The sequence below is a fragment of the Pogona vitticeps genome, chromosome 1, assembly GCF_051106095.1.
Source record: "Pogona vitticeps strain Pit_001003342236 chromosome 1, PviZW2.1, whole genome shotgun sequence".
NCBI lineage: Eukaryota > Metazoa > Chordata > Lepidosauria > Squamata > Agamidae > Pogona > Pogona vitticeps.
Genome location: NC_135783.1, coordinates 136089071 through 136110068, shown reverse-complemented (window position 1 = coordinate 136110068; position 20998 = coordinate 136089071). Strand labels below are relative to the sequence as shown.

Sequence of the window (20998 nt, the reverse complement as noted above, 5' to 3'; positions counted from 1 at the left end):
TTTTGTTTTGTATTTAATTTGAGGCAAACTATAATGACAACAGGATTATGATCTGAATATGTGTTCGCTCTGGGGTAGGTGTTCACTTATGTCTGATTAATTAGAATAAAATCTCTTTGGCTTATTACATAATTCTTGTTAGTGCCATTTCGTGAAGATTTCCATAACATTCCTTGGTAGTAATTTGAATGAGATGATAATGAGTTAGAAGCTTTTCTTCACAACATTGTGTCTATCTTGCGGAAGATTGCGCTGGAAGGCCTTGTGGCCCAGAATAGTCAGGGCTCAGCCATACTTCCCTGTTGGAAAAAGAAGCTAACATCAGGGGTAGCTTCCGTTTCTAACCGCAAACTAGTTCTGAGCTCAGCCTGCTCTGATCCATGAGGCCGCCCAGCCCAGGTTTCCTCCAGATGAGCACAATCTACGACTTTGTCTGGCAGGTGGAACTCCCAGAATGAAGAATTCTGGGATGTAGAGTCCAAACAAAAAAGATCACATGCCTACTACTCACCAGAGTTGGACCAGAGGCCTGCCACTCTGCATTAAGATAAGTATGAGGATGAGGGTATGCTGTCACATTTGTTATTGACTAAAGTAGAATTGCACATGTCTCTCCTTACTGAGTTCTAAAGGCAAAATGCAAAGGACTTCATTAAACCCCTTTTTGTGAGATATTACTCAAGAAAGTAGCTGATAAAAATTTTTCATCAACAGGTCCGCCATAAAATAACACAGAAGGCTTATGCCATGAAGCTGCTTAGTAAATTTGAAATGCTCAAAAGGTCAGACTCAGCCTTTTTTTGGGAGGAGAGAGATATAATGGCCTTTGCCAACAGCCCATGGGTGGTTCAGGTAAGAACAATGTGCATGCATAAAATTATGTGTTGCTTTAAAACGGTTTATGGATGAATGTTGAAGCTGTATATTGGTAGAGGAATAGCATTTGCAAACCTTGTATTTACGGATTTTAATCTTGAGCTTCATTATTTTGACTTTCCTTTCTTCATCTAAAGATGAAATTGTATTTGCCTCTTTCAGGTGTACAGTAACTGCATGATCTTAAATATATTCATTACTATAAATGTGTTTTATTTCTGTGAAGACAAATATTCATCATATAGTGATTAAGCCATTTATAAACATTCCTGCAGTCATGCTTCTGTAGCAATTTGGTGGTGGCATGATGAATTTACGATCCTGCTATGTAGATTGTGTGTTCCGTTTGCCAATGTAGAGTGAAGAATAGGAAAGAGTAGCAGGGGCAAGGAGTTAAGTAATATTTGTGCTACAGTTAAAGAAAGCTTCCACCTCTGTAGAAACTTTTGTGTTAACTTGTTACTAGTCCTAACATAATGTGCCTCACATTCATATGTCAGAGTGGCTCTTTTTGTGTGTGCAAATTTTGTGTTCTGTCAGAAATTGCTGAAAGAGAGCCACTCTGACATATGAATGGTTTGAGTTGAGGAAAGAGAAGTACACAGACATTTCGTTCGTTTCCTATTCCCTCTTTTGTGTAACCTTTTGGTGCCTTTTCCTTCACCCGTTTTACCTGTCAAATGATCTGATTTTTTAAAATCCAGTAATGGTCACAAGAGCTGTCAGCAGCCCATGAGAAGAATATCTGGGTGGAAGGGAAATTTTGAATCTGTAAAGGGGCCTAGTGGGAACTATTTAGGAGTGAGTGCTCTTTGCTTTAGTTGCTTCATGAGGGATGAATTTCTGTGTGGCAGCCTCTATCTTGGATTGCGATCTGCCTTCAATGCCCCCTTCCTGAATCATTTCCCCCATCTTTTCTTAATTTGAAGGGGAATTTTCCCTTGCCCATTTCTTTAAATTAATTTTGCTCCTGCCAGCACTTCCCTTTGGGATTATGTTTTTGGATGTTTTTCTCATTTATTGTTGCCTGCTTTTGGAGTAGATTGATTTTGTGTTGTCTTGCCTCTGCTCTTCTGGAACAGTTTTTAAGAATTCTTTTGGAATTCAAGGAAACACAAATGGAAAACCCAAAAGGGACTTTCCTTTTTATATTAAAGGAAGGAACTAGTGCGCACGCACGCACGCACGCACACACACAAAGAGCTTCCTCCCTCCAAGAACCCAAAATTAAACAAATATAACACTTTTTATTGTGTATCTCCTTAGTCATAGTTGCTGATACAAAAAAAAAGAGAGAGAGAAGAGACTTGCTTGTTTCATGACCGTGTTTCTTGCTGAAATATTTAATGTCATAAAATGTTTTGGAAGAATGATTGGTAAACTAGAGATTGGCATGAACCACCAGTTTGGTGTTTTGGCTCACTTCGTTTACCGGCTGCACAGCTGCAGTTCAGTGTCCTGCCCCCTCTGGCAGCCAGCCACTCAAAGGCAATGCCTGGAGGAAGTGGGGTAGGGAAGCCAGGGCGCTGCCTCCAAGTGCACCCCTGCAGGAAGTGGCAGGGCACCAAACCACAGATCAGTTGTGGAGTCGGCAAACAAACCAAAATGAATCGGACGTTGAGTCATGGCAACTGGACTTCTTTCTTCTTAGGTTGAAACATTTTGCTACTCAATAGCTTCTTCTCTGAAGAGAGTTGGTAGGAGACCCCTGATATATCCTCCACATTGGCTTCACTTCCTCCTGGTCTGAATAGGTTTGCTAGAAGGACAAAGGACTTGGGGTGAAGGATAATCCCACTTCTGCCGTCCTTCTCACATATCTGTTAGAATCTTCACAGATACAAACCCATTATGGAGAATCTTCACAGATATAAACCTAAATGAACCACAACAAACTGCTAAACCAATGGTTCGTGCCCATCTCTGTTGTTTAATCAAACTGGAACTCATAATTATTCCTGTATCATTCCAATTTTTTTAGTGAAAGGCAGAAGCAGAATAAGTATGTTCAGGTGCTTCAGGTGTACATAGGCTCGGGGGGGGGGAGTTGAAATCTAATGTTTTGTCTGTTTTTTAAACTGCCCTTCCCTTTGCGTGCAGCTTTTTAGTGCCTTTCAAGATGACCGATACCTATACATGGTAATGGAATACATGCCAGGTGGAGATCTTGTCAACCTCATGAGCAATTACGATGTGCCTGAAAAGTGGGCCAAATTTTACACAGCTGAAGTTGTCCTTGCTCTTGATGCAATTCATTCCATGGGCTTGATACACAGAGACGTGAAACCTGACAACATGCTTTTGGATAAATATGGACATCTGAAGCTAGCAGATTTTGGTACTTGTATGAAAATGGATGAAGTAAGTATCTGATTCATTCAGTGTGCTTCTAAAATAATATGAACAATGTAGAGAGCCTCAAACAATATTTTATTTAAATACTGTCAGAAAAGATGATTTGAACTGTATGGTATTTAATAATGGCCCTAATACAGTGGCCAAGATAATTTGCTGTGGAAGTCTCCAGTTCAGTTCTCACCATAAACCCACTGTCATGCATGTAACTGTGGCTCAGCCTTTGCTGCAGTATATGGAACACTGACTTGATATTGACTGTGTAATTGTGGCAAGGATAATTGTTGCAAGGGTAATGACTGCTACCACTAGAGGTAGTGGTACCTCCTCCTCCTCCTCCTCCTCATGTGATGTGTGACTCTAGCACCTGCTTCCTGGTTGTTTCATCAGGTTTTTGCTCCTGGGTGATAATGTTTTTTCTTGTTGTTCCTTGATTATTGAAAGTTGGACACCATCATGATATTCTAATTTTGCATGTGGCGGAATGACATTTTCCTCCTCTCTTTTCCTCTTCTTTCTCCAGTTGCTTTACCAGTCATCTGCAGTGAATGATTTTAAAAAGTAGAACCCCAAAGGAACACAGATGGGGGGAGGCAGTTTCAAGAGGTTACGTGAAGTTCTAAAATAGAGTAGGAGTACAGGAAGTGTTGATCTTCTACCTCTATACAATCTGTTGTGCTTTAATAGTTTCAAGTTCAGAAAAGGCTAAAAATAAGAGTCCTGCCTGAAAATTTGGGAAAAACATTCATTGAGTTAAATATTATTGGTTTCATATCAACAAAATTGACTGAGTGAAGCTGTTGCTACTGGTAATGACAGAAAGTTTATCAGTAGCTGAGACTCTTTATCTGGCAAAATGGAAAATACCTTTTGTCATATAAAATCTGTTTACTCTTCAATTTTTAACAGCTTTTTGCTTGGACATGTGACTTTTCATAGTGAAACAGACCTTCCAAGTAAACATGTTTAGGATAAATAACTCTGTCTGGCATTAATTATTGTTAATGAAAAAGATAGCATGTATTTACTATTTTATAAGCACACTCATAGCATCCCCTAGTGGTCTTCAGATAATTTATTTAGAAATTAGATCAAATAATCAGTAAGAAGCTATTAATGGTTTACTCCATAATTCTTTTGGAACTTCATAATTCTTATGGAATAAAAGAAGGCTTCCATTTTGTAATTACAATGATTCTAAAATACATCATGTTACTTTTATACTCTACTGTGTTCGGATTGATGCCAGTCAGGTATAATTCTATACACTTAACAGAATAGCATGGTTATTCCCATTTTGAACTGTTTCTGTTCTACATTAGGGAAATATTTCAGTAATATCCTTGGTGATTACAACTGCTATTGTACTAAGAAGTGGCATAAGAATAGGCCTGTAACACACCACAAGGGTTATTTTGCACTTATTTTGATAAAATATACTAGGTGTTATCTCTGTTGGAGTCTTTAATGGCTGAATAGACCTCACTGTCTGTTGTTGCCTTCTTTTCCTGGAAGAATGCTAAGACCCATGTAAGGCAACTAGAAGATTGATCTGATTCTTTAACTGGAGACCAGCATGCATTCATAAAAAGCTTTGTGGGTGGTGGGGGTATTCAGACAAAAATATATGTATTTGCAAGTGTTGAACCTATTCTGTGAAGAAAATGCAGTTAAGCATATGGAATATTACAGTGTTTCATAACTGATATACCTATTAATTTATTTAAAATGTTTAATATCATCATTTAAGCCAATAGACATGAAAAAAGAATATCTTACTAGTGGGCAGATGACTAATTACTTGCATGCATTGCATATACAGTGGTGCCTCACTTAACGATGATAATTGGTTCCCATAAAATTCCTGTTAAGCGATTTCATCGCTAAGCGAAACACCATTTCCCATAGAAATGCATTGAAAACCGGATAATCCGTTCCAATGGGAACGGATTGCCGTCCTTAAGCAAAAATCGCCATAGGAAACATCGCTAAGCGAAACACAGTTCCCCAATTGAAATGCATTGAAACCTATTCAGTGCATCTCAATGGGGGAAAAATTACAACAAATTTAAAAAGAGTCGGAAAAAAGTCAAATTAGTTTAACAAAGGGTTTATTAAGTGCACTTATGATTTTAAGCATTCTAAACATTTTTAAACATTTTTAAACATTTAAAAAACAGCCAACATGAGGCTGTCAAAACCATCGTTAAGCGAAACAGGGGGACCCAAACTGTCATTGCTATGCGAAGCATGGTCCCAAACATCGCTATGCAAAAATCGCCCATAGGAACCATTGTTAAACAGAGCGCAAGATCGCTCTGAAAAAGTCATCGCTAAGCGATTTCATCGTTAAACGAAGCAATTGCTAAGCGAGGCACCACTGTACGTTGTTCATAAACCATGTTAATGTTGAAAATGTGGTGAAGGGTTGTACAGTACTATGAATGCAGATAGAGATTTGTGTCTGAGGAAATGGACTGTGATCTGCCAAAGCTCACCTTGATATAAATTTGTTAGTTTTCAAGATGCCACAATACTTTTTTTTTGGCTTTTGTTATACCTTGTAAATTAAGTAATCATTTTGCATTTGGAGCTGTGCACTATGTCACCACTGGTAATTTCAGTACATTTATAAGTATATGTTGTGCAGGATCACTGCTGCACTACAGTTGTTCTTTTAATATAGTCCTTCAATTACTGTCTCAAAAGTAAGTTGTATGTTGACATGGGTACACAGCATCTAAAGCTAGTTTAAATCTGAATCCTGTTTTTTTTCTGCAGAAGAGGTAGGAGTGCTTTACATATATTTTCAAGGTAGTCTTCAATTCAGCCAGTTCACAGGCTGTAGCTAAAGGACCATGCCACGTGTTACTTCCTGGTCTTCTCTCAACCATTTAAAAAAATAAAACTTGGAAATAAAACAGAAAAAGAAAGGGGAAATACATCAAGTTTACTACATTAATAAATATAAGGATAAGAATGCTCTTTGGAATCATGAAGTTTAATGCTTCAGGGGCATAGCCATCCATGTGATTTTGGGGTTGTATTTGTATGAGCCAGAGGTCACCCTGTTTAAATGGGCAGTGCTTGCACTTATATAAGGAGGTGCTGAATGCCTCCTTGCAGAAGGTTGGAAGGTTCTCGTGCCTGGTACAATGGACTTTTGTTTCAGAGGACACAGAATAGGAAGATTCTGCTCAGGTGACAAAATATAAGCAACAAAGCAAGTGTAGCCCAAACTCCAAGTGTATTTCAGTATTGAGTACCAACGGAACTTGAACTGTCTCCCCTTTTCCATTTATGGTCCTCTGTAGTGCCAAGAACCTGCTACAGAGGTTTTAATAGGTTTTTATGGTGTTTAGTGGCGGCCGAAAAGAAGCAGTGAGGACTGCTGATCCTGGATGCAGTCGTTGGATCCAGTGGTAATATACTGTACCTTTGGATCCTGGTCTTACTATCTAATATAATGTCTCATGTAATACATAGCGTGTAGTATATGAAAAGTAAAATGAAAACAGACTGCAATAACTACATTCTCACAAAGCGAATAAGTCTTCAAAACAAGACCAAATGGTTTGAAAGTCTTCTTCGTTACCCTTGTGTTGAAACACAGTCAATTCAGGTGCTGAAATCATTCCCTGGAATCATAACTGCATGGTACTTTTGTTGTTCCACTGTTGTCACAGATGATGCTTTCAAGCCATTGGCTGCCTTAAATAAATTTCTGTAGCAGGGCTTTCATAAATGCTTGTGCAAAATCTTGAAAATAGTCAGCAAGCCATTTCTTCTGAATAAAAGTAAATCCAGGGTTTTCATTAAACAATTCCAATTGACCTGGTAAAATTAGGTTAAATATCAGGTGACCTATATCTCAGGGCAGTTCTTCTATTCTTGTACATATCCTGGCTTTGTCTACCTTCTGCCACCCCTTATTGTGTAGTTGAATATGTGATCAGTCAACTGTACAGACTCACAGACCTGATGGAAAGACAGTGAGCCCTTTGTCTCCTGCTTATACAGGCAACTCCCACCCCCCTCAATTTCCTGCAAAGAGTACCTGATGTGCCAAAGATAATTTGGGGGGGGGGGTTGAACCACCAAGGTAGCTAATCACAGAGATCACCGGGTAGTACTCTACCTGAAATCCTTTCCTGCACAGTAGTTTCCTCCGCATGTAACCAGACAGCTTTTTGGCAAGAGGGAGAGCCAAGTGTATGGTTGTTGCTGTCCTGATGTACCACCCTGGTGTACACTGCCCCATTCCCACTGAGCAGCTGTTTTAGCAGGGCAAGAGATATGATGCTCAGGTCTGTGGGGGGCGGGAGGCAAAATGTGCCCATCCATGCCCATCCCACTATTGGCTCTCAGTCTGCCTGCAGGCACTGTCTCCAAAGAGCAGCTCAGCCACTAACCAAGTTAAAGCTTTTGGGGTCGGGGGTTGGATCCATGTTTTTACTGAATTAAATATGAGGAATTTTATTTATACACACAGTTTTAGTGTCATATTAATTTCTTATTTGTATTTTAGAGGAAAACTATTAAAATATCAATCCAGCCTTTTATGTAGAATTAGACACTCTAATATTAAAAATTGGAAACACCTCTAGATTATATGTACTTTTCCGGAACAACAAAGGACTATCAAAACTGGAAATAGTGCTCTTGATGAGATGGTTCTCCATAAAACATACTTCTTGGTGGCTAGAATCCTGTTACTTACATAAATGGAGTAAACACAGCGGTGTGAATCACATCAATGAATAACCATTGAATTAAGGATTGATGCTTATATTCTTTGGCACTCACCAAATCCAGCAACTGGTGCATGAGGAGGAATACAAATGTCAGTTCCTTAATTAGCAGCAGTTACCCGCTGTGGCTTGTGCTGTCACAATTATGGTCGACTTACATAAGCTGTAAGATCATCACAAGCAGGGCGGTTGAGAGTTCTGATCCCAAGAGAGGCCTGAAAAGTGACAAGCAGAAACCGGGCCTTCTCAGCAGTTGCCCTGCAACTATGGAACAGTCTCCCGCCCAAAATCTGCATGGTCCCCTCATTGGGAACTTTTTAAAAGGTATTTAAAACATGGCTATTTGGACAGGCTTTCTCGGATCTTATAACAGGATGATATAATAGTACCTCAATATCTTAACATCCAACCTACCACCGTGTTTTTATTCTTACTTTAGTTTATTTTCATTTTATTTTGTCTCATGATGTTTTACGGTGTACTTCATTGTTATTTGTTTTGCATTTCTTACATTTTATTTGGTAACTGTTGTATACTTTTGTTTATTCTGTCGTTATTATACTTTACCTTGTAAACTACCCAGTGTATAAAAATCAAATAAGTAAGTAAGTAAACAAACAGACAGACAGACAGACAAATAAATAAGCAATGGAATGCTGACCACTGTTCATTATTTTTATAGTGTCATGTATATTTTCAGTATTTGTATCCTTAATACATGTGTTTCCTTGGCAGACAACACAGTTAGGTGTCCATCAACTAGGAAAATGCAACCAGCATATTTGACAGAAACTCCAATTTAAAAATGACCATGTTAGTCTGTTGCAGTTAACAGAACAAAGAGTCTTTTAGCATCTTGAAGCCTAACAATTTTATTTGGCATTAGCTTTTGCGGACTATAGCCAGCTGCATCAGATGTCACCATGTATGGTCATAGTCATGATATCATCCAGTCCTTAGCTGAAGTGTCAGGTGGGCGTCTCCACTCTGATATGTTCAGAAACTTAGCTTTGCTCCACTGTCGTAAAGGTAATCTTGACTTTCTGAAAAAATCCACTTTTAAACAAAGGTTTGAAGCTTACCTGATTAAGGAAATCATAGTTGAATTAACAATTGAAATTTACTTGTTTCAGTAAACCATGGTTTACACTAGCCACATTTTGTTTAGGTTCTGACAGCAGCGTAAATTGTGGGTGGTTAAAAGTGGAAGCGTCTTCTTCCAATTTTCTACTTGTAGTAAGAGATAAGTGAGATGTCATTCTGAGACTTGGCAGAGGCTTCCTGCCTTAATGGTCAGCCATTGCATATTGATACATCCTATGATTACTTTAAACTATGTTTATTTGAACAAGCCCACATCAAACCATGATAAATTTTCATCTTGGCTTTTTCCAAATAATCATTCATTGACTACAGTTTCTCATTTGATCCTAACAACAGATTGTGATTAGTTTAAACTTATTCTCTTCCTGAGATGGAAGAGAAAGGAAGAAGTACCCGAACCCATGGCTTGAATAGGCTTGCTTGTGTAGTACTAAGTTGTATGTTAGCATTACATCTGAACTATAATGTGAAACCAAGGAGTAGTATATAACTTGCTGTTTGTACCTGACTGTAGACTTTCTGCATGAATTCCTGCCTGTGAATTAAACGTTCTGGTCAGTATCCTGTTCAATATTTATACCAGTGGAGCTCCAAATGTGGAAGCTGCCATAGTGACCTAATGAACTGCTGTAGTTATACATGGTCGTGTGACTGGGTTGTGCAGTGAGGCATGGAAATACTGCACCTAGTCAAATTGCTGCGGCAGCTTCATTTATTTATTTATTTATTTATTTATTTATTTCATTTATACCCCGCCTATCTAGTCAATTGTGACCACTCTAGGCGGTCACAATGAATTGTAGCTGGGTACATGCAATTACCCAGGGACGTGGTGGTGCTGTGGTTTAAACCACAGAAGCCTCTGTGCTGCAAGGTCGGAAAACCAGCCGTCGTAAGATCGAATCCACGCAGCAGAGTGAGCTCCCGTACCTTGTCCCAGCTCCTGCCAACCAAGTAGTTCAAAAGCATGTAAATGCAGGTAGATAAATAGGTACCACCTCGGTGGGAAGGTAATGGTGTTCCGTGTCTAGTTGCGCTGGCCACGTGACCACGGAAACTGTCTTCGGACAAAACGCTGGCTCTGTGGCTTGGAAACGGGGATGAGCACCGCCCCCTAGAGTCGAACACGACTGGACTAAATGTCAAGGGAAACCTTTACCTTACATGCAATTATTGAATAGGACATTGGGTTTTATTATTATTAGTGTTGCATTACTGTTATATTGCAGATTCAAAGCTGAAGTTGAGAAATAATGGTTTGACAGTTGATATTCTGTTGATACTGCTTTGATGGTAGTGTTAAGAACTGAACCTGAGATTACTGGGGCACACCTCAGACTCTTAGGCACTGCAGTGCCATAGCATTTAACAGAGACACCAAAGAATTAAGACATACATAAAGTCATACTATTGGTTCTATATATAATTCATCATTTCAGTTTGTATGCTTCTAAGATCTGTTTCTTCGAAGTATAGAAAAAGCAACCACAGTCAGTTACAGAGAGGTGTGTCTATATATTGTCTTCTGCTATTTTAGGCCCCAGTCCAAATCTTGCTTGCAGTTTATTGGAGACATTTCCAGTAGATTCAGTGTCCCACAAATCGGACATAGCATACATTCTAGGCTTTTGTTTACTTTGTCTGGCTGAAAAATTAACTCCTTCAGTTTCCTTAAGAAGGTCTCATAAGCATAAGGCTTATGAACAAATGCTTTAGGGGGAACAACACTAATGTAAGAGATGGACATGTGGATTTAAATTCATAACTACTTAGTTTGAAATAGTATTTTTGAAATAAAGTTAATATGCTAACATAAGGAGTATCAATTGCTAGAATCTAATGATCCTTCTTTTAATTGCTGTCCTTTATATGGCTATATAGACAGGAATGGTGCGTTGTGACACAGCGGTTGGGACACCGGATTACATATCACCTGAAGTACTGAAATCACAAGGGGGCGATGGTTATTACGGATGGGAATGTGACTGGTGGTCTGTAGGAGTTTTTCTCTTTGAGATGCTAGTTGGTAAGTCGTGGATCTCAAATGATTGTGCCTTGCTCTAAAACTACCGTTGGGTATCTTTGGGGAGCTCCAAAGACACCCATTGTAGTCTGAATAAAATTCTGTTAATATTAATCCCATAATGAATCTAAAAGTTATGATTTTATACCAAAGCCTGGGTTCTCATACATTGAAGGAAGTCTCCCTAAGAATGCCTGGCAAGTTGCTACAAGAAGTGTGGACTTGAAGGGTGGTCGAAGCAAAGGAACCCTGTCCCTCACTGAGCAGCAGCAGTGTGGTCATTTATTCATCTTCCAGGTTGTAACATGTCTTGAGGGATGTTGGCTGATGATATTAATGCCTCAATATTAATGTTAATAGCTGAATTCTACATTTGACGTAAAGCATCATCCTAGCATAGTGCTTTTTCCCCATGCCATTTTCTCTTTAGAAGATCTGCTTGTCTGCATATTCTAATATTTCTGCTTTTTAATTATTGTTAATTTTTGGGTAGGTAGAAAGAATAATATTTTGGTTGAATATATATAACCATGCTTTCTGAAAGGGAAAAATTGAATTGAACTATAACTGAAGAGAATGGCACCAAATGATTGATAGGATCATGCATTTACTGGATGAGTAGATCTGAAACGTCCACAGTGGTTGAGTGTGTGGATTTGTTACAGTCATAAATGTAGATGTCTGGGCAGAGACATTTCAGCACTATACTGATTGATACCTTCTGTTTTTGGGGAGTTTTCGCTTATTCCCTACATCCCCATATGCCATCCCAAACCTGCCTTGTGTGGTTTTTTAGAACAGGTGTTGACTCCTGACGGGACAGAAGGGGGATATCCCCTGTTTTTACCTATTGGAGCGGTTCCATCAGTGGATCAACCCCCTTGGACACCACCCATAATTGTTGCTTGTCAGATTTTTTTTTTTTTAAAAACTGTGCTGTTTGGACATGGAATTAAATTATGGTTTGGTTTACATGAATAATCCTGCCATACACTTTAGGCATCCTACCCCCTACCATCACCCCCATGGCTTAAAGTAGAATATGGGAACCCCCACATTTCTGTTTCCATACTAGATAAAGTTGCATCTAAACTCTGTGAAGGTATGGTTAGGGAGCAGATCAACATCATATATATCCCAATTTCATATTCTTTCAGGTTTCAATTAATCATTCTCTAAATTTATCAGAATTTTCCTATGTATACATAGTGAGGAACAGCTTCTTTCCTAAGCAGAAACAAAGGCTTCCAATTTCTTCCCTATTACTGTACACTAGAAGAAGGAAAATAATGTCCCAGGTTGTGATTTCTGTGCTGTTTGCCCATGGGTCTTTTTTGTTTGTTTTAAGCCTTTGCACAAAGAATGGTTGGTATATCATCTTGAGTTGCATTTAGCTACTGTATCTGATTTCAGTTTTAGTATTTAGCATTAATTAATGTTTATATGTTTTGAATTTTAGGAGACACTCCATTTTATGCTGATTCACTGGTTGGAACATACAGTAAAATAATGGATCACAAGAACTCACTGCATTTCCCAGAAGATGTGGAAATCTCAAAACAGGCAAAGGACCTTATCTGTGCCTTTTTAACAGACAGGCATGTAAACATACATTTCTCTCTCTCAATTAAATAGATTTCTTGTCCTTCCAAATACAGTTTCAGGAGGACTGTGTGTATAATGCAATGACAAAGAGCCACTTTCCTTGCAAAATATTGAGTAGAGAGGCGATCACCACATCAATTCCTGTAAACTGAAACTTGAGTTGTGATGAAAGTTAATACTTTCAAGGATGGCGCAGGCCTATTTTGCAGCCAGCACATATTTTTATGCATAGTTTCATTTATACTCTTAACACTTGTTTGACCTCAGTAAATGACCTATGATTGCATAACATGTCCACACATACAACATATGAAGGATTGCACTGGGAAACACTTTTCTTTGAAACCCCCCCCCCCCAATAATGTTGCCTTTTTTCTCCCCTCATGACTGTTGGAAGGAACAGAGCACTGGAAGGGAATCTCAGCTCCCACCCACCCCCCACCCTCAAAGGAGATGAAAGGGCTCCCTTGTTTACCTCTGTCTCTTTATTTAGAGGGTGGGAATGTGTTATGGAGGAATGCTCATAAAATGAGTTTATGCAGCTGGCCCCTGTTTCCACAGTCAGCTGACCTCCATTGCTTCCCAAGCCCATTGCTGGACTTCTTGATAGGGCAAGGGGAAGGGCTCAGCATGTGGGTGGTGGTGATTAGGAAGGACAGTAAAATACACTCAGGAACTTCTCCCTGCTTTCCAAACTTGTTATGGGGCTTGGGTAGGGAGAGATCATCACTTCCTAAGCCTCAGTTTCTGAATGTCAGTCTGTCAGATTTTAGCTAGGCCAGAAAATCAGTGCAATCTCTTCGTCTTCTTCTTCTTCTTCTTCTTCTTCTTCTTCTTCTTCTTCTTCTTCCTCTTCCTCTTCTTCTTCTTCTTCTTCTTCTTCCTCTTCTTCTTCTTCCTCTTCTTCCTCTTCTTCTTCTTCTTCTTCTCCTCCTCCTCCTCCTCCTTCTTCCTTCTTCCTTCTTCCTTCTTCCTTCTTCTACTACTACAGCGGAAGAAGAATGTTGGGATAAGGCTTAGGAGACCTAGGTTCAAATTCCCACTGGGCCTCAATAATTGTGGCCAGTCACAATCTGTCAGTGTGACTTCTCTCACAGGATCGTGAAGGAGGCTTAAAGGGAGGAGGAGAGTCACATAGCTTTGAACTCATTGGGGAAAAAGAAAGGATAACAAATAAGTGCTAAGGGCCATTGAATTCAGGGAGGTTAGAGGGAAGGTCAGAAAGTCTTTGCTCCACAGCTGTTCAGGAGATGTTGCATCTCTTCTCACTGACCAGCCAGCTTGCATTCTTAGGAATTTGGTGGAAGCAATGCAAAGTATGCAAAAAGTATCAAAAGATTGGGGAAGTGATCCATAAGAAGACTTTTGAGTTCTGTAAGGGTGCCTGGCGTGCTCTGGTCCATGGGGTCACAAAGAGTCGGACACGACTAAACGAACGAACGAAGGGTGCTTTGAGTCTCTCCTCTCCTCCTGCCTCTTATGTTGAAATTTGTGATGCTCTGTGGATTTCTTTAAAACAGTTCATCCTTTAACATACACAGTGGTTACTGAAATACTTGAAGTGGCTAGGGATAGGTATCTGTCATATTTATCACTTACTAGCTCTTATATTCAAGTATATTCTTCTGAGATCTTTTATGAAAACAAAACAGAGCTGTTCTGAAAAGAAATGAGTGTGCCACTTACATAGTAGTTTCTTTATGCATTTCTAGGGAAGAATTCATATGTGTATAAGTGTCTTTGACTTAGGGGTAAATGGTACAGCTTTATGAAATATTTACTTTGGGAGGGGTTTGAATAACCATTCTGTGTTTGGAAGCCAGGTCTTCCGTCACTTGCGTCCAAATGTTTGCAGTGTGGTTTGGCAGACTCTGTAGGTTTGCATATTTTAAGAAGAGCTTTTCCTTCTCTGCGCAGTCCAGTTTGAAATACATTTTATTCCACACATGGCAGATTGTGATTTCCAGCTCTTTGGTTCTCTGGGCGAGTGCTGAAGAAAGACACTCAATAGGAGGATTCCAGTTAAAAAGTTAATGTAAAAAACTGCTTTGATGGATGACTCATTTTCAGTGCTTAGGCATCTTTAGAACTTAAGTAGAATATGAGCAGACAGTGTTTAAAAATAGAAGGCAATCAGTCTTAATATAAAATTCGGTTCACTTGCTATGTTTAGGGAGGTGCGTCTTGGAAGGAATGGTGTAGAAGAAATTAAATTTCATCCGTTCTTTAAAAATGATCAGTGGGATTGGGATAACATTCGAGACAGTAAGTACTTTTTCAATATGAAAAAAAATCTTTTGTTTGCTTTTCAAAAACTAGTTTTGGTTTGCATGAATTAAAAAGCAGACACTCTTAAGAGAGTTTGATAGCAATATTAATTTCTACTAGATTGTATTTTTTATGTGCAGTTGTCAAGATATAAATTTACACTTATTCAGCTGACTTGTGCAGAGAGTGAGACTGGTTCATATGTCCCTAAAATAAACACGTTGATGTTTTCTATTTTGTTACTGGAATGTATGTGTTTGTATATGTGTGTTTGTATTTGTGTGTGCATGTATGTTTGCAGATGCATGCACACTCATACACTACAGTAAATATTTCAGCACAAAAGTTATTCATGTACACAGTATGATGCTCTCAGCAACTTTATTTACATCTGAAGTTTCCTTTTTGCCTTCAGAGGCAGATTATGTGTTTTATGCTGTTTTGGTGCAAAGGTAAAAGAGAGAGCCCCTTCCCCACCAAGTTTTCTGCGCATGTCAAAGAACTTAGGGTAGGAGGGAGAAATTGAGGGGTTGCCGTAGTGGGTGACTCCATAGATAGTTGGATGTTTAGCCAAGCCAGAGTGTGTAGCTTCAGGAGTGTGCTAGCATTTTCCTAAAAAAATGAGAGAATGTCATCAGCAGTGTTAAAAACTGCACAGAATGACTCATTGGTATAGCATGGGAGGGGACATTGCATTGCACAAAGGTGCTGACTGTCACACCCCTTAGGGAAGACAGCTTGCAAGTGGGCTGCTCTATCTCTTTAAAGAGGGCACCGTAGAAGAGCCTATAGAAAGCTGAAGCCTCCTCTGTGCTTTTCCTGGTTGAACTGAACATGTCAGAATTGTTTAGTCAAACATTTGTTCTTATTATGAAACCCCAATTCTTTATTGGTTCACTGGAGCTTTTCAAACAACGCTTCAGATTCTGCCGAGGAAACATAGTTACCCTGATTGTTCTGAAGCACAGAAGATTCAAGTTACCAGTCTTCTGTTTGGAGAGGAAGGTTTTATTCTAATATCCTTATTTCAGGGATGTTTTGGTCTTGCCCATTGTGGAGTACAGGAGTCATATACTGTGGCCCACTGTTTACTTATTTGCATTAAAATCCCTACCTTGGATTCTTCAAACCCTTAAAGAAGGAAGCCTACAGGAGGGAGCTCCCTTCACCATAGCCCCTTAACTCTTCTTGAAAATCCTCTTCTTAGCTCGGCTTTTGCAAGTATTCTCCACTCATTGAGGACGGTTCCCTCTTTCCAAAAGCTCTGTCCTCTTTATAAGCATCCTCTAGCTCTCTGGAGAGGATTTCTGGAGTGAGAGACAGAGCAGGTCTACACATGTAGTTCTCAGAATATAAACTGCCATTTTCCAAGACATCTAAATCAGGAATCTCAACACCAGTGTGATGCAGAACACAGCAGGCATATTAAGTGGGATGAATATCTTTCTGTGCAAAAAAAAAAGGGGGGAAGTGTTTTCTGAGGTTTGTGGGGATGTTATCCTAATGTAGTTCAATGTCCTCTTTTTCAGCGGCTGCACCTGTCGTACCTGAGCTGAGTAGTGATATAGATAGCAGTAATTTTGATGACATTGAAGATGATAAAGGAGATGTTGAAACCTTTCCAGTCCCGAAAGCCTTTGTTGGAAACCAGTTGCCTTTCATAGGATTTACCTACTTTAGAGAAAACTTGTATGTGAACTTGTGAACGTATCTATGACAGTAATTTTTCCTTGTACAGTCAAGATTGTATCAAAATATATGTGTTTAATTAGTTTTCATTGTAGAGTGTATTTTGTAATTTCCACCAACAGTGTATAATACAGGCCCTTTTGATGGGGAGGGGAGAGAAAGAGTGCGAAGAATGTTCAGGGTGTTTATTTGATTACAAATTATGCTTATATGGAATATTTTGGTTAATAGATTACAGTACATGCACAGGAATTTTTAAAACTCTAAACCTGGTGTTCCTTTGGGAAACATGCTCAGTCTCCCCCCCCCCCCTTTATAACCAAAAGGCCATTGGGTCATTTAAACAGAACAGGAAGAGAGCTAGTACTGAATAAAATGCTTTTGTTCCAGAAGCAGCCTAGTGGGGATTAAGTCTTGAGAGAATTGATTAAAATGAGTTGATTGGCATAGTTGTTGGCGTTTTTGAAAACCTGAGTTGTTTTCAACAGGTTGCTAAGTGACTTTTCTGAGTGCTCTAGGGAAGTTGAACCCTGCAAGAACAATGGAGAAAGGAAAAATGAACCAAGGAAAAATGAGGCAAGTACTCTCGCTTTAATAAGTGCTAAACACATGCAAGACATTGTTATGCATGAGAAATACTTGCACTGAGGCATAAGTGCTAGTTTTTCAGTAGTTTGCGTTAATTGCATAAATGTGGAACTACTTCTGAGAAGTTCCACTATATTGGAAGGAACTGTTGGCCATTATAATGCATGTGTTTTAGTTTTTGAAGAATCTGAAGTGATGTGTTAAATCTGGAATACTAAGATAATGAAGTGCTTTGGTTTGTTAGGAAATAAGGTTGGGGAGACTTGTTAAGGAAAAAACATTGATCTGATTTTTTTGGTTTGTTTTCACAGGACAATGAAGAGGTAAGCAGATTATTTTAAACAGTGAATGACATTATTTTCCCCTTGTCATCACGGAGTGAGATTTCAAACATATGTTTCAGTAGTGTGAATGATAGTACCAGTTACTTCATGAACAATTTAAGCTGACCATATCCAGTAATTGGTTAAAGAGGAAAATAAGTAAATGAGAACTGCTATTTGATAGGAAATGTTTGTTTAACTTCTGTGAGTTGCCTTTTGGTTTCATGCATTGACAGTTGAAGTTGTTAGGAAGTATACGATTTTGTGACAGCTGGTTGTGTTCCCTGTTTTGGGTATCCAGAATTGCTTATTGTATTGCTTGTTTGTTGACTTAAGAAGTTGAAATAGATTTATACAATATTTAACAGACTTTGAGTTGCATTTTAAAAGAACCCATTATGCACAGTTTAGAACTTGATTTACAGAGAAAAATCTATGGAATACATTGATAGCATTGGGATTTGGGGCATTTAATGGAGGTTCATGTTGTGCCCAGTACAGTTCTCATAAGTTGCTAAGGTAGTTTTACGTCTGAAGGTTGTAACATCCATATGTAACATTGTTGTTGCAATTTACAATAATTTTAAATTTACAGTTTTTCAGAAGTATCATTTAGAAACGTGCAAAGCAAGGTATCTGGGAAGGTTAAAAACATAAGTGATTATTATGTTTCTGTTTAGTTTGTTCTGTGCAGTCACAGAGAGTTAAATTTACTCTTACCATTTTTGTATGCATTGTATTATATCGTTTGTAATATTGTATGAACTACCGGGTTTTCTAAAAATGCATGCCTGTTTTTATATCTAAATTTGTATTACTTTTAACTGTGGAGATGGTTAAAGTTAAGAAAGGAGTCATTTTTTATTTGAGTTAAATGGTTGATGACAATTACTTTGTGTGAAATAACATTCCAAGATGTGCTGATTTTTATAAGCATTTAAATTGGTTTTTTTTCTTTTAGTTTACACAATTTCAGGAAAAAATAAACAAGTTAGAAGATCAGCTTCGTAATGAAATACAAACCAAAGATGAGATTGAACAAAAGTGGAGGTAAGGTATCATTTCCTGTATGTGTGGTGGAAAATCTTTTAGGAAAATGCTAGAAACCTGTTGTGCAATTCTGTCCATATAAAAGCTGAGAGCTGGCTGGATCTGGCTGTAGAGCCAGAGGTTGGGCGTTTGATTCCCCACTGGGCCTCCTGGGATTACAGCCAGCCTGTGCCGCCTTGGGCAAACTGCATGGTTCCAGAGCATCCTCAGAAGACTTCTGAGTCTTCTCTACCTACGAAACCCTGGAAAGGGTTGCCATAAGTCGGATTTGACTCGACAACACAGGATTATTATTGAAAGCTGATGATGTCATCAGCTGTGAACTTTAATTTAAACTGTCCTGATCTGCATCTTTCAAGTTGTGAGGTTCTCTAGGGATCCCTTTCAACCTGGGCAAGCTTTGGGGTGCCTCAGGATAGGGCCTGGGAGGCCTTTAGTGTTAAAAAATCACTGCTGTTGGTCCCAGCAACAGGATCGTTTCACATTAATACATCCCGATGACTAGTATTTCTTGGGCTCAATTAACATGCAGTGTGGAGGATTCAGTTTACTCTTGTGTTTGCCTATTTCTCCCTCACCTGCTCAGGTGTAATGCAACTGATCATTGACAGGGAGGGAAGGCTCTTGTTTGCCTTGCCTGTCAAGATTCGTCCCCCTACCTGTTGACCTTACCAGCCATTTCGATATTTTAGATTTAACAGCAAGCACTAATTTTCAATTAATTATGCTGTAAGCCCATTTCCCCTCTCTTTGGTTCATTTTATTTCTTTTGCTTCACAGCTTATTTCTACTCTTATAGGCTAATGACTGGATGAGAGTATATTAGAGAGTCATCCTGGTATTATTTTTAAGTTACATTATTATTGTGCAGTTGCTATGCCCCATAATGTACAGATCCAGTGTGTAATGGCAGAAGGGAGGAGATTTGGGAAATGTTTTGTTCTGTCCATGCTTTATGTAAATTGGCAGCTACTAATAAATTTATAAGTGGTTCACTTTTTCTATATGAAATATTTTAACAGTACAGAAATCATTTATTTGCTTTTTGCACATGTCTCTTTTTTCTTACAACACTGTTTTTAATCCTTATCCAGAACAATTAATAATCGCCTAGAGAAAATAATGAAGGAATTGGATGAGGAGGTAAAGTGTGATTTTTAATTATTACTAGTGAGAGAAATTTAAAAGTTTTATGTGTAGCCAATTTTTGAACTGTCTTAACAAGTAAATTTTTGGGGAGGTGTGCAGTGATCACAAGATTCAGTTGTGACTCCAATTCAGAAATAAGGTCAAATTCAACTAAGCATGGATGAGAGTCTTGCCTTGAAAATCAGAGGTTTTCTGATTTCTTGTAGAATGTAATCTAAAATCAATTAATATCTGTAGCTTTGTTCCTGAATGACAGAAATGGGTTACATTTGCACAGCATAGTGGTTCAATCTGAATGGATAAATCCTGGAAAACCTTAAACAAATTGGTGCAAAGTATTTTTTTGAGCCATCATTAATTTTAGTTTCCTGTCTCCCCCCCCCAATTTTTTTTAAACTACCAATAATCTCTTGAAAGAATTAGGTGGAATTTGCAAGTGTAGTTGCACTGTCTGAAGAGATGAAGGAGATGAAGCCTGGCTAATTTCATATAGACAAGGAAACCCTAACCCACCCCCCAGTTTGGAGGTTTTCAAATGGGTTCCATTCTCTCCTGGGATTTATGAAGCCAAATGGTCCATAAATTACATACACATTACAAAAGTACTTCTAAGTAAGAAACCTGAAAAATTTCAAAACTACAAATACAGAGATTATTGATTTATGCAGAATGAAAAACCATTTTCTGCTTGGTTGAGAGCAGCCAAGTCACAGATATTTTAATTGGCTTCTCCTTGACATAAGAGCAGATGGATGATATTTTATTGAGGGACTAGTACCTCATGGGATTTGGAAATTATACTTCAGTTAATGCAACCTAAAATAGCATTTGCCTTTTTTGCATCTACATTGTACTGTTGGCTCATATTCAGCTTGTGATCTGCAACAATTCCAACATCCTTTCCGCTTGTAATATTACTGAAACTAATAAATAAAGCTAACAGAAATAGAGAGTATACATATTGCTGTTTACCTTCTACTCTTCCTCCAAGGAATTTGGTAGAACTAAGAAACCAGGCCTTTCATTCTCATAGCATTGTTCTGAGATGACTTAGGCCAGTGGTTCCCAGCCTTGGGTCCTTAAATGTTTTTGGATGAAAACTCACAGAAGCCTTCATCCCTACTGGTGCTAGCCAAGATTTCTGGCAGTTGTAGTCAAAGAACACCTAGATACTCAAGGCTGGGAGCCTCTGGCTGAAAGAGTGTGCTTTGCTTGAG

At 38.7% G+C, this 20998-nt stretch overlaps 1 protein-coding gene across 1 annotated transcript in view; it reads left to right on the top strand.

The window, feature by feature from the left end:
- Positions 1-20998, top strand: part of ROCK2 (Rho associated coiled-coil containing protein kinase 2) — a 108259-nt gene that overhangs the window by 47374 nt on the left and 39887 nt on the right. Inside the window, exons 4-12 of the mRNA XM_073001668.2 lie at positions 715-852; positions 2977-3237; positions 10968-11112; positions 12569-12707; positions 14888-14979; positions 16512-16671; positions 17160-17242; positions 18551-18632; positions 19727-19775. Coding sequence (XP_072857769.2) covers positions 715-852; positions 2977-3237; positions 10968-11112; positions 12569-12707; positions 14888-14979; positions 16512-16671; positions 17160-17242; positions 18551-18632; positions 19727-19775 — 1149 coding nt within the window. The remainder of the gene's footprint in view (positions 1-714; positions 853-2976; positions 3238-10967; positions 11113-12568; positions 12708-14887; positions 14980-16511; positions 16672-17159; positions 17243-18550; positions 18633-19726; positions 19776-20998) is intronic.